The sequence below is a fragment of the Muntiacus reevesi genome, chromosome 2 (genome assembly GCF_963930625.1).
Source record: "Muntiacus reevesi chromosome 2, mMunRee1.1, whole genome shotgun sequence".
NCBI classification, from domain to species: domain Eukaryota; kingdom Metazoa; phylum Chordata; class Mammalia; order Artiodactyla; family Cervidae; genus Muntiacus; species Muntiacus reevesi.
In genome coordinates, this window is record NC_089250.1 from 122779147 (window position 1) to 122793330 (window position 14184).

The 14184-nt window shown below is 35.4% G+C and overlaps 1 protein-coding gene across 2 annotated transcripts in view; it reads right to left on the reverse strand.

Moving 5' to 3' along the window:
* Positions 1 to 14184, reverse strand: part of PARG (poly(ADP-ribose) glycohydrolase) — a 114830-nt gene that overhangs the window by 59173 nt on the left and 41473 nt on the right. For both annotated transcript variants that reach the window (XM_065922773.1, XM_065922772.1), the window contains exons 8-9: positions 6715 to 6807; positions 2897 to 3054 (exon numbers count right to left, since the gene is read on the reverse strand). In XM_065922773.1, the coding sequence (XP_065778845.1) occupies positions 2897 to 3054; positions 6715 to 6807 (251 nt within the window). The remainder of the gene's footprint in view (positions 1 to 2896; positions 3055 to 6714; positions 6808 to 14184) is intronic.

Here is a 14184-nt window from a genome sequence, read left to right on the forward strand (position 1 = left end):
CAGGGAAACACTACAGTAATAACTGTTAGAGACAAGATCCACCAATGGCTTCTGAAGATAGTGGTGAGAAATACAATGCAAACATTTGCATAGTGTCAACAAATCCCTCCCCCCCCCCCAAGATATTTATTAATCCCAAAGGGAAGAGTCTATAACTGTACAGTACAAGAACCCAGCAGACACCACCTTAGAGAGGTCATTGATCACCAGCAGCAAAACATACCAACTTCAAGAGCCCACTGATACGATGTACTGAAAAGGACACAACATCAGTTCTCTTGAATTTCTGTCAAAAATGCAATGACCTCACTCCACTTGTGAAAACAATGTCAGTCAAACCCAGATTGAAGAACATACTACAAAATAACTGATGAGTTGTCTTTGAAAGTGTCAACATTATGAAAGAAAAGGAAAAGAGAAGAACAGGGTAGAGGAGACTTAGAAAACTACAGCACTTGCCTGCAGGGAATCCCAGACTCCCCAGCAGCTGCCTAAAACACTGGGCAGTATGGAACCCTGTGTATACATATTTTTTTCCTATACATATACACTGAATGATAAAGCTTAATTTACAAATTAGGCACAGTAAGACATTAATGACAATAACTAATAATAAAGTAGAACAATTATAACAATATAGTAAGACGTGAATGTGGTCTCTTGCTTTCAAAATATTCTATTGTACATATTTAACGCCTTTTCCATCTTAACTAAGCACTTATCAGGCAGAGTGGCAATAACTTGTGACTGTAACAGCAAAACTACCATGAAATTCTTTTACCTTCACGATTCCATGGAAGGAAGTACTTTACAACTTTTCTTTGTCATATTCAAATTGCCATCATCACTACTCATGTGCTTGGGAGACATTATTAATTAAAATGAGGGTTACTTTAACACAGGCAATGCAATACCTCAAGAGTTGATCTGATAACCAAGACAGGCTACTAAGTGACTAAGAGGTGGGATATCCTGGATAAAGGGATGATCCAAGTCCCAGATGGGAGGGAGTGGGATGGTACAAGATTCCATCATGCTACTCAGAATGATGTGCAATTTAAAACTTAACCAATTTTTTATTTCTGAAATTTTCCATTTAACATTTTCAGACTGCAGTTGACTACAGGTAACTAAAACTATAGAAAGCAAGCCACAGATAAGAGAGGACTACTGTAAATGCCATGGGGGAAAGTGGGAAGATCCTGGAACAGAAAAATAACAGCAGAAAAACAGCTGGAATTAAAATAAAGTCAGTTAACAGTGAAAGTGAAGTCGCTCAGTCGTGTCCGACTCTTGGCGACCCCATGGACTGTACCCTACCAGGCTTCTCCGTCCATGGGATTTTCCAGGCACAAATACTGGAGCGGGTTACCATTTCCTTCTCCAGGAGATTTTTCTTCCCGATCCAGGGACTGAACCCGGGTCTCCCACATTGTAGGCAGACGCTTTACCATCTGAGCCACCAGGGAAGTCCAAGTTAACAGTATTATACCAATATTAATTTCCTGGCTTTGATAATTTTCCTATGGTTACATTGTATGGTTATATAATTACATAATAACATTAAAATAAAGGGAAGTTAGGTGAGTTATATACAGGAATTCTCAGTGCTATTTCTGCAACTTTTTTACATGTTTAATAAATTAATTTGAAATAAAGTTTTTAATGAGACAACATCAAAAAGGTAAACTAAAAGAAGTTGCATTACCATGCCAATGAACTTTGAACACAAATACAGAACAGTAAACAGAACTTTGTCCACTTTGAGCAAAGTCATGTAACTTTGCTTCATGACTGCATCTCCTTTGCTCCCTGTCCTTACTGCCCCACCCCTCAGGGGCAGGAGATGGGGATTACACAGAGGTAATGGAGGAGGATATTACACATAGTTGACTGGGAAAGAGGAGCACATATTCTAACAATTTTCTGAAGGCCCGCTCCTGACACTGGGGAAAAAATTCACATTCTACTCACAGATCTCATAAAGATAACTCTCATGTGGAAAACAGATTGGAGGGGTGAGGGGAAGGGTGTAGGAAGAAAAAAAATTATATTCATTTGCCAAGAAGATTTTACAATCTTTCTGTGTAAATTATGGAGAAAGTGATAATTTGGGGAAATGGCTAGAATCTGAAATTTTATCAATATCTTCACAATATACTACCTTAATAAAAATGTAAACATTATTTTGTCTTTCTTTTAAAAACATTACATTAATTAATTAATCATGTCTGTAAAAAGTGAAAGTCAATGTTAACTCACACTTTACAGAGTCTTCCCTGGTAGTTCAGACAGTAAAGAATCTGCCTGCAATACAGGAGACCTAGATCCGATCCCTGGGTTAGGAAGATCTCCTGGAGAAGGGAACAGCTACCCACTCCAGTATTTTGGCCTGGAGAATCCCATGGACAGAGGACCCTGGCAGGCTACAGTCCATGGGGTCACAAACAGTTGGACACGATTAAGCGACTTTTACTTCACTTCACTTTCACTTTAGAGAAAGGAAGACTCATGGTGCAGCCTTAAATGATTTCAGCATACAAGAAATATAATGTACAACAAACATCCTGTGAATAAATAATCACATCAAACAGGCATGAAGAATCCAGGGCACTTACAGGGGAAGGACAACTTGACAGGGCAGAAAGAACAAGGGCCGTGGAGTAAGACAGACCTGAGCTCAAACTTTACCCCTGTCACTTACTGGCTCCTGGACCCTAGGCAAGTTTTATAACCGGGAACTTTAATCATCTTGCTTGCAAAATGCCAAAAGTATCACTTAACTCATTGTACTATAAAGATTAAATTATATAATTGTACATAAAATGTTTGGCAAATTAATCAATGCCAACCTTTTGTATTTTACTGTTAAAAAAGTGTTCTCTTGAAAACATACCGATTGAAGTTAATATCTGGATAACTAGAATACTCTGATTTCATCTTAGCATTGCGCCGTGGAAATGTGCAGAAGAAAGCATTAGCTAAAAGACTGGCAATCTGTTCCTGTGACATTGTGATGGAATGATTCATCTTCTGTTTCAGGAGCGGTATTGGCTGATAGAGGAAACAAAAAATACAGACAAGAAGAGCAATAATTAGTTTAGCAATTTCAAAAGCAGAGGCACCAAATTGCATTTGCTAAATTAAGGTAGGAATAATTTCAGGACACTCTTGAATCCCTAAATCAGCAATACTGCTGAAGTCAAGGGCAGTTCATTAAGGATAATTGGGAAAATGTACTTGTTTGACAAAGTGCAGATTTCTAATCAATAATAATGACAGTGAAGAGAACACAAACATTACTTGTATTAGTGACAAACAGGATTCCTTTAGCAAGTAAGAAATAAAAACACATTACCTTGTAATGAAAAATTAAAACAAAGGATGGAAGAGAAAACTGTAATGTTGAGGTTGGCTATTATTGCATATGCTAAATTTTGTTCTCATTTGAAGATTATTGGACAGACTAATTTTTCTATTTCAGTCTGAAATAAAATGATCTATGGAAATTAAATCAATAAATAAGTACTTTCCTTTTAATTCTGAATCACACTTCACATTGACAATTTAAAAGACCCAAATCTAATTTTATTAAAGCAATTAATGGAAAATGCATATACAGACTTATTTACATGTAACTTGCAACAACATAGGCATTTCCTACATAACCAAGTTAAGGAAGATGCAGAACATTTTTCCCTCAAGTTTTTATGTCTGACATGTCTTCAAGTTGTACCAAACCCAAGTTAACTTACCTTTTATTTTTAGCATATTCTACATGAGTATTGTGTTCAGTGGGTTTTATTTTAAATGTTCAAACTGTATGGTTTTAAAGACATGCTGGGAAAGCCAAAGACCAACTGCCAATTTACCTATCAGTTGTTAAATCTCAAAATGCTCCAATGATATTTAGAGGTGCTTTTCCTTCTCCCTTCAATAAGACCCAGAAAAATCTTGGATATCTGCATTAATCCCAAAATAATAGGCAGATAGAATTGTCCTGATCATATCACAGCAATCAACGTTAATATGTACATTATTATGAATGCTAATATGATAACTCATTAACAACTACACAATTTAACTTGCCAAAGATATATTTGGATAACTGAATGTTAACATTTACAGCAGAAGTTTACTTTTTAGTCGAGGACAGAGGACAAAACTAAAATGTTCTCCCCATTAGTGCACTAATGGAAGGACAAATAGTTTTTAAGCCAGGAAAGAAGATGACAGCATGAATCTGATTTTGGCTCCACCACCTGACTTGTTATAGATTACAACTTGGGTGCTCTTGAATACATATCCCATTAAATACACCTTCTCTCTAAAGTATGAAGGAAAGAGCAGAGGAGAAAGTGATTCCTATCAACAGGCTGTGCTGTGCTTAGTCACTCAGTTGTGTCCGACTCTTTGTGACCCCATGGACTGTAGCCCGCAAGGTTCCTCTGTCCATGGGGATTCTCCAGGCAAGAACACTGGAGCAGGTTGCCATGCCCTCCTGCAGGGGATCTTCCCAACCCAGGGATCAAACTCAGGTCTCCCACATTGCAGGTGGATTCTTTACCATCTGAGCCACCAGGGAAGCCCAAGAATACTGGAGTGTGTATCCTATCCCTTCTCCAGGGGATCTTCCCAACCCAGGGATTGAACCAGGGTCTCCTGCATTGCAGGTGGATTCTTTACCAGCTGAGCTACCAGGGAAGCCCCCAAAACAGACTATATTCTGTCAATTATGAACTATAGTGAATTAAAGAAGCATTTAGTTAGGCACTATGGAGAAGGAAATGGCAACCCACTCCAGTATTCTTGCTTGGAAAATCCCATGGACAGAGGAGCCTGGCGGGCTACAATCCATAGGTCCAAGAGTTGGACATGACTTAGTGCTATCTTTCTTTATGTTAGACCTTGGGAGACAAAGATGATCTCCCTTCATGGAGAATATAATCTAGGGAAGGAGATATATAAAGACATAAATTACACAATAATGTGCTAAGGATGATTTGAATGAAACAGGAATGATTAACTTTGGCTGGGAGATGTAGGCAAGTCTTCATAAGGGGCAGAGTCCAAGAGGTAGTGAGAAATTTTATGACCTAGGGGAAAAAAGAAGGAGGAAAAGAGAAAAGAACGAACATAAAATATAAGCAAGCAAATAACTTCCAATATAAACAAGAAGAGTTGTAAAATGAACTAAAGAGGTGAAATCATTGCCATGTAAAATTGGAAATGTCACAGTGTAATGTTAACAAATATAGCACACTGAAGAACACTCAACATTTGGAACCAGGTATTTGTTTGGACATGGCTTTTGGTTCCCCCAAATACTATGTGTTTTCTGAGGTGTTCCAATGACAGATTGCAATATGTGGGACCATCCTACACCTTCAAGAACTGCTCCACCAAACTGTCCCTAGAGCTCCTGTGGATCACCAGTGTTAGCAGAAACCTGGCTAGCATCCATGCAGCCAAGGGGCTGGGCCTAGAAATGAAAGACAGAGGCAAACTCAAGCTACTGTTGTGAGAAACACAGGAGGACAATTATGAACAATAAACCAACAATCTCTTATAATTATCTGAAAATACAGTCTACAAATTCTCTGATAATCCCCCACCTTGAGAGGCAGAGTATGAGCTAGATGGAGTGACAAAATTCTAATAAAGAGGAAAAAATAAAGAAAGTGACAGTGTGTGACTTCAGATACAAAGTCAAAAAAGGCACTGACCCTTCCTCTCTTTTTTCGGTGGCTTTTTCTGGGAAAGTTAGCAACCATGTCATGAGGACACCCAATCAACCTAGAGTCCCATGGCAAGGAAGTAAGGCTTCTGCCAGCAGCCATTGTGAGTGAGCCAACTGAGACGTGGGTCCTCCAGCCTCAAACCTGAGGATGACTGCAGTGCTGGCCATCACCTTGACTGCAACCAGGAGAGAGCCCAAGTTAGGACCAGTCAGTTAAGCTGCTCCCAAACTCCCAAAGGAATCTGAGATAATAAAATTTTCTTGCTTTATAAAGTGCTAAATTTTGAGGTAGTTTGTTATGTAGCAATAAAGAAAACAAAACAATACAGATTCTTTCATTTTAAAAGTTAAGAATGTATCATGGTTAATGGGAATTGGAACAGTTTCAGTTACCAAGGCGAAAAATCTGAGAGACGGATGATGGTGAGAGCTGCGTAACAGTGTGAATGTACTTAGCGCCACTGAGCTGTATAGTTAAATATGGTTACAACAGCATGTTTTATGTTATGTGACTTCTATCACAATAAAAAAAAACATTAAAAAAACACATACATAAAAAAGGAGAAAAAAGAATGTACCGTGAATTCATTTGCTTTACAATGGGAGAGAGAAGAGGAAGGTGCAGGTATTAAACCATTTTGAAGATAAAATGTTCTAAATCGATTAATATGTTTTGAAATACTAACTAGCCTTTTTTGAAAGTTAAAGACTGTTTTAAAAACAGAAAAAGAAGTATGAGTAAGCAAACATCAACACTGTAAACTGAAGCTCAGAAATTGACTGCTGCATTTTTAATGTCCTCTTGCAGTGTTCTCTATAACCTCTAACCTTTTCCTTAGTAGAGCAAAATTATCACTCTGGCAAAAACTGTTTCCATCTCTCTCTTCTCTTTTTGACCTTGATAATTTGAGTTTAAACAAGATCCAATTGTGAGTCTCAAGAAAGCTACTGAGGAAGAAGTCATTTCCACCAACCTGGGTACAAATATTTGGCAGGCAGAGTGCAATTTTCACCATATCAGGCAAAATGGACTGATATAAGTGTTGAGCTTCTGCTTCTTCTAGTACCTGAAAACCAATAAAATATGTTATTAGTGAATAATAACCAATGAACAAACATCTGTTATTAAACTACATATCTGCTTTTCAGAGGATCCCATAAAAAGGCATATAATCATCATGGAATACATGCAAAAGTATAAGAACAGGTACAGTAAGGAACTTATAAATTGATTTCCAAATGTATGTAATTCACCTTAACGTCCTCTGAAAAGGAATGAAGTATCCCACATATGAAATCTCTCTCATATCACATTCACAACTAAATAAAATATTTTCAAATGAAAAGCAGTACATTCTGCCCTTGGTTACATCAACTAAACACTATTGGACCACCAAGAACTCTTCGGAAGCCCTCAAGCTTCTATAGCCTATAATTTAAATAACTCACCATAAAAGCCACACATTGTTTCAGAGCACCTTTTATTTGTCAAATCTGATCTACTGGATAGTAAACAAAAAGTTCCAGATGACTTAGAATTTTCCTTTCCTAGGGACCTTTAGGAATTTAAAACCACAATTTCCATATCATAATTTGAAGTACAAGAAAAATGATATTTATAGCCCATTTTTGTCTTATAATTTCCCATCTCTTCAATGCTTTAGAAATTACTTTAGGTTATTTAATCCAATTTCTCTCAAAACATCAGAGTAATTCTTTCGAAATAGTGAAAATGAAAACACTCTTAATTTAGATATTCTATATATACAGTCAGGATTAAACCATGTATCTATCTGAAATCACATCTGAACTAGATAGATGAGGTCTCAGTTATAATCCAGTCTGATCCTGTCATTATTAAAGAGAAAAGAAAACTGAGACCAAGGAGGTTACCCTCATTATCCTAGATTGAATATGTGAATTAGCAACTAAATCAGAACTAGAACCCAAGTGTTCTGGCCTATACTCCATGGCTCTCCCCCACTTCTCTATATTACCAAGTTTGAGACTGATGAGGATATAGACTCTTTAAAAATATCTAAAGATTTCCTTAGCTATGAGGAGCGAAGCTGAAATAAATATGCATCTGTCTACCTACAACTAGACACTGTATGTGTGTAAAGAGAAAAAGTAGCAAAGATAATTTACATTTACCTTGGTTTTACAAGGAAGTTTTACTATTTAGAATTTTCTTTATACCAAAGCTTTAAAACTCAAACCTATGTGCAACTCCTTCTTTAAATTAGGATAATGGGGAAACTGACACTCAAAATGAACAGCAAGATATTTACAATTCAGAGAGTGTAGGATTCAATTAATCAAATATATTTCAAAAAAACTAAGCAAGTTAAGAACACAAGACAATTATTAATTCTGGAGAAAAAACAAAGTTGTACAAGAGTAGAAAAGGAATCATATCTCAGATATGAATAGTTTTTACCATCCTACTAAAAAACCAGAACACTGATCTAATTGAAATGAATATTTTACATATAGTGGAAAAGTGGGAAACAGAAATAAGGCTGTGATAGAGATGATAGGGTTAAGTAAACAACAGATAAATCCAACAGATCTCTAATAGGAAGCAAACACACTAAAAAGAATAAAATAAAGGCTAAAGAGGGTTCAAAGCCTCTTCATTATAAGCCTCTTTAATGCCAATAAAGGGCTTCCCAGATGGCTCAGTGGCTAAAGAATCCACTAGCAATGCAGGAGACAAGGGTTCCATTCCTGGATCAGGAGGATCCCCAGAGTGGGGCATGGCAACCCATTCCAGTATTCTTGCTTGGGAAATCCCATGGACAGAGAAGCCTGGCAGGCCACAGTCCACAGGCTGGCGCAGAGTTGGACACGACTGAAATGACTGAGCACAAACAAGGCCAATAAAAAGAAAATTTAATTTTAAAAAGTCATACAATAGGAAGCATTCTACTATTTTAGAATTTTAACGTAAGCATTAAAGATACTTGCTTTCCTGTACCTGAAGATGCATAAAACATATTAATGCATTTAAGATATTCAAATTCTTCTTATTCATAATTTATCTCTTTGCTTTTTAAAACATTTTGAAACAATTAAGAGATTCACAGAAAGTTGGAAAAATAACATAGAGAGGTCCAGTTTACTCTTCACCCAGTTTCCCTTAATGGTTACGTTTTGGATTAACTATAGGACAATATAAAGCCAGGAAATTAATATTGGTACAGTATGTGTGTACTGTTCTATGCTATTTTATCACACATACATTTGTTTAACCACTTATCAAAATCAAGATGCAGAAGTGTTCCACTTCAGCAAAAGTTTCCCTTGTGCTACTAATTTATAGTCACACCCTACGTCCAACTACCCCTAAACCCTAGAAAGCATCAAACTGCTTTCCATCTCTGTAATTCTGTTGTTATACAAATGGAATCATATGGTATGTGTTCTTTAAAGATTGACTTTTTTATTCACCCAGTTTATTCTTGAGATCTATTCAAGTTCATGCATGTATCAAGAGTTAATTCCTACTGCTGAGTAGTATTGCAGAGTATGAATATACCACCATTTGTTTAAGCACTTTACTGAGGGGCATCTTGGTTGTTTTCAGTTTTTGGCTATTACAAACAAAACTGCCTTTTCCTTTCAACCTGCCTATACAGTTATGTCTGAAATGATTTCTTGTAAGCAGCATACAGTGTGTCATTTTTTTAATCCACAGTTAATCTGTCTTTTAATTGTTGAACTTTGACCACTTACATGACCATTTATTTAACCATTTACACTGATATATTAGAACTTATTAATTAAAAAAATTTTTTTTATTTTACCTGCTTTCTTTTCCTTTATTCCTATGGGTTACCTGAATATATTTTAGAATTCCATTTTTATTTATCTAAAATGTATTTGAGCACATCTCTTTGAATAGATTTTTTTTTAATAGGCTGCTCCAGGTATTTCATTATATATGATTTATCACTATTCATTTTGGTGTCAACACTTCACATGCTGTAGTACAGAAATATTACCTTTAAGGCCCTTTACCTGTCCCCATTATAATTTTAATACTTATTTACATACATTGAGAACCACATTTGATAGTGTTAAAATTTTTGAAAATAGCAAAACAGAAAATGTCAAACACTATTTAAAAAACCCAAGAAGAAAAGGCTACTATATTTACTATATTTTTACTCTTGCTACTATTCTATCTTCTTTCTTTATATAACAAGATTCCATCTTTTATCATTTCCTTTCTGTTTCAAGAAATTCCTTTATACATTCTTTTAGGACAGATCTATTAACGACAAATTATCTTCCTTTCCTTCATCTAAGAATGACAATGTTCTTTAGTCCTGAAGCATATTTTCAATGGATATACACTTCTCTGCTGACAGTTCAGTTCTCTTACTCCTTCAAAAATATTGTGCCATTTCTTTCTGGCCTCCATGTTATCTGATGAGAAATTCACTGTCATTCAAACAGTTTTTGCCTTACAGGCAATGTGCCATTTCTTACTGAATGTTTTCAAAATTATTTTCTTTGCCTTTAGCTGGAATAAGTTTGACTATGATTTGTCTTCGCATGGATTTCTTTGGGTTTCATGTAAGAGGTTTGCTCAACTTCTTGATGTCTTTTATTAAATTTGGGAAATTTTCAGCTATTATTTCTAGTTTTCAGTTGCTATTATTTTTCATTATTGTTATTTTCTCAGCCCTGTCACTTTTTTCTTCTCTCCTTTCAGTACTAAAAAGGCATGACTGTTAGATCTTTTTAAACAGTTCCAAAGATCGTAAAACTACTTTTTCAGTCTTTTTTTTCATGTTGTTCAGACTGAGTAATTCTTTTCCTCTTTTTTTCAAGTTCTCCTATTCTTTCCTCAGTCATCTCCATTCTCCACTGCATTTGTTTAAAAAAAAAAATCAGGTATTATTATTTTTTGGTTCTAAAATTTCCATTTGATTCTTCTATATAGCTTCTATTTCTTTGCTGGGGCCGCTATTTTCTTGTTTCAAGCAGGTTTGTTAATTGCTTACTGAAGGCTGCATTAAAGTCCTTGTTAGATAATTCCAACATCTGTGTTGTCTCAGGGTTGGTGTCTGTTGATTGTCTTCACATTTTAGTTGGTTTTCCTGCTTCTTGGTGGAGTGATTTTGATTGAAACCTGGATATTTTGGGTATTGTTTTGAGACTTTGGATCTTTTCAAATCTTGTTTTAGCAGGTCTTCTGTGACACAGGAAGGAGGATAGAGCTCACTACCATCACTCAGGAGTGAAAACTCTATTGCCTTTGGTAATTCCCAGAGCAGGGAGGACAGACGCATCTTGATACCTCTGGGTGGGTGGGGCTGCAGAGGGTGAGAGTTCTGGCTCCCCACCAGGCCTCTGTTGATACCACCCTGGTGCCAACAGTCCCACAGACTCTAGCTGGTCAGTCTAACTCCACCTTTCAGCTATATTTAGTAGAAGAGATAAAAAGAAGTGTCTATCCAAACATTCTTAACCTAAAGACATTTAGCCTTAAGTGACTAAAGAGGCTGACAGCTTCTTCTCCTTTGGGTACCTGTCCTTGTCTTTTAAAACTGACACACGAGTAGCTGCAGCCACGCTTTGCTGACCGTCACAAGCTTTAAAATATCACTTATTTATCTGATGAAGCATCACTGCACAGACTTCTTCACAACTGTCAACACTTCAGACTATGTCTAATGTTGCTTTGAAAATACAAATGAGATCATAAAAAATGTCATTTGAAATAAAAAAATGTCATTTGAGAATGTAACCAACCCAACTACCATTTGAAATGGAATGCATAATTTAAAAAACTAGTATAATCTTATGCCCTCCCATATATTATTAGCATCTTCATGCAAATCTTAACTTTTTACAAATTGTTATTTATTAATCCACATAATTTATTAATCTATACAATGCAAACCAAGATATAAGTAACAAAAAGCTTTAAAAATTTAAATTATTGCCCAACTTCATGGGAAGCAAGAGGCCCAAACATAAATATTTATTTATAATATATCATATTTTATATTACTTATAACAATAATGATGAAGATGATTATAAAGAAAGTAAGCATTTACATAATGATAAATGGAAAGCTTCATTAAATTCTCCCTGCCCTCTACTGGACAGTCTGCATAGATAATCACATATGGCAAGTGTTTCTCTATGTGCATGTGTGCCCATTGAGTACATATGTGTACACATTCTCATCCCAAAAGTTGATTATGTATATACTTCATTCAGAATTGATACAAAGATTTTCAAAATTATAATGCTACTTTACCCATTTCCTCCCTTGTATAGATCTGTTCATCCACTCAACTAGACAGTAAATATTTAAGTATCTATTATATGCCAGACACTGTGCCAGCACTGACAACAGGACTCTAAACAATAACAGACGTGATCACTGACCTCATGAATCTCAAAGCAGGAAGTCTTACGCTTTTTCTGTGATCCCCTCAATACATCAGCCCTCACCTTGAAGGATAGTAATTACTGCAATTTCATCATAGTGACTGTGAAGAAGCTATCTTTCTTCCTTAGCAGATAGAAACATGGACAAACTACTCAAATAGAGTAACTGAATTTGTCAAATGTCAAAACATGATGAATGATTTAAATATTTAGCAGCATACATATAGAAAAGAAATTTTTACTTATTTCTTCTTCCTCAGAATGCTTGATCAACTAAAACTAAATCTGTGAACTGTGCTCTAATACTAAAGACATATTCATACGCAAGTCAGTACAGAACCTGGTACACAGAAAGTACTAAATAAATAATACTATAGAATTTTGAATGAGTAAGCGAAAACTGTAGCCAGTAAAATCAGCAAAATAGTGTTATTTTAAAGAAGGGGAAAATTTCCATAGGTCTGCTTTTTCAGTTCATAGGAAACAGATTTTTAATCAGTCACAAATCAACAAATATAACAAACACTTCAGGTCACACCATTTTATCTACTGATGTGTACCCAAGTAGATCCTAGTAAAAATGTTAAAAATTACTAACATGCTTTAATAAAAAATTTCTAAGAAGTTTATATAAGAAGTCTAGAACATGAAATTTTATTAATAATTTTTAATATAGAAAGTATATCATCCCAAAATCTAAATAGAGAAGAGGAAAAAACTCATAGCCCTACGATCCTAAAGTTAATATAACCATTTAAGTCTTTGTTATGCTTAGGTACTTATCTACCTTCTCACACAGAAAAAAATCACTTAAAAGCACATTATTCTAACAATTGTATAATTTTTTCATTAGACCAAAGAACTTTGCACTTTGCTGTAAAGTCTTCATAAACATCACCAGAAACAACATGTTTGTTTAAAAAATCATGTATTTTCACTGTAGAAAATGAACATAAGCAAAAAGAAAATAAATACAACCCACAAGCCCAATATCAAGATATATACTGCTAACATTTTGGCATATATCTTTCTAGTTTGTATTCTGTTTTCATTTATACTGTGAACATTTTCTCGTATAAATAAATATAATCCTACATCACTATTTTCAATAGCTGAATATTATTATATAATTCAGACATGCCATAACTTATTTCCCTACCTAATTCTCTTATGATAGATTTACAGGTTGTTGCCAATTTCCACTCTTATAACTACCATTGTAATGAATATCCTTGTACACACATCCTTCTGCCAACTATTTGAATATCTCTATAAGAGAAAATGCTATATTGAAAAGCACAGGCTTTTTTTTAAAGTTTTTTGATATATGCTACCAATTTATTTATATTCTGGTGCTGTATAAGAAAGTACTCAACTCCATATCTTACTGTGAATTCTCACACTCTTGTTTTATTTGCAGTTTGACACCACTAAATTTTGACACCACTATTTTGACACCACTAAATTGACACCACTATTATTTTATGTTTCTTTGATTATTAATGCTGCTGTACTTTTTAACCCCATGGATATAAACCCCTGTGATGAGCCTTAACCCTTCTTTTCCATTAATTTTTTAAGTAATACGTGAATGCATTCTAACTTACAAATGTCAAACAATGCAGATGAAGTCAGATCCCCAATTCCTATTCCTGTTCACTGTTCGAAGACATAAACAGAAGCTTGTCTTCTTCCCAAACTACTTCTAAGCATTTCTACATATGTGCACACAGAAATTAAGATGTTACATGAATTTTTAAATGGTATACTATATATTTTTGCAACTTGTTTCTTGCCTTAAAAGAAAGTCATCTTTCCATGTAATAGAATGATAAACGCTACACAGTATTTTTCACAGTATGCTGCTGCTAAGTCACTTCAGTCGTGTCTGACTCTGTGCGACCACATAGACGGCAGCCCACCAGGCTCCCCCATCCCTGGGATTCTCCAGGCAAGAATACTGGAGTGGGTTGCCATTTCCTTCTCCAATGCATGAAACTGAAAAATGAAAGTGAAGTCACTCAGTCGT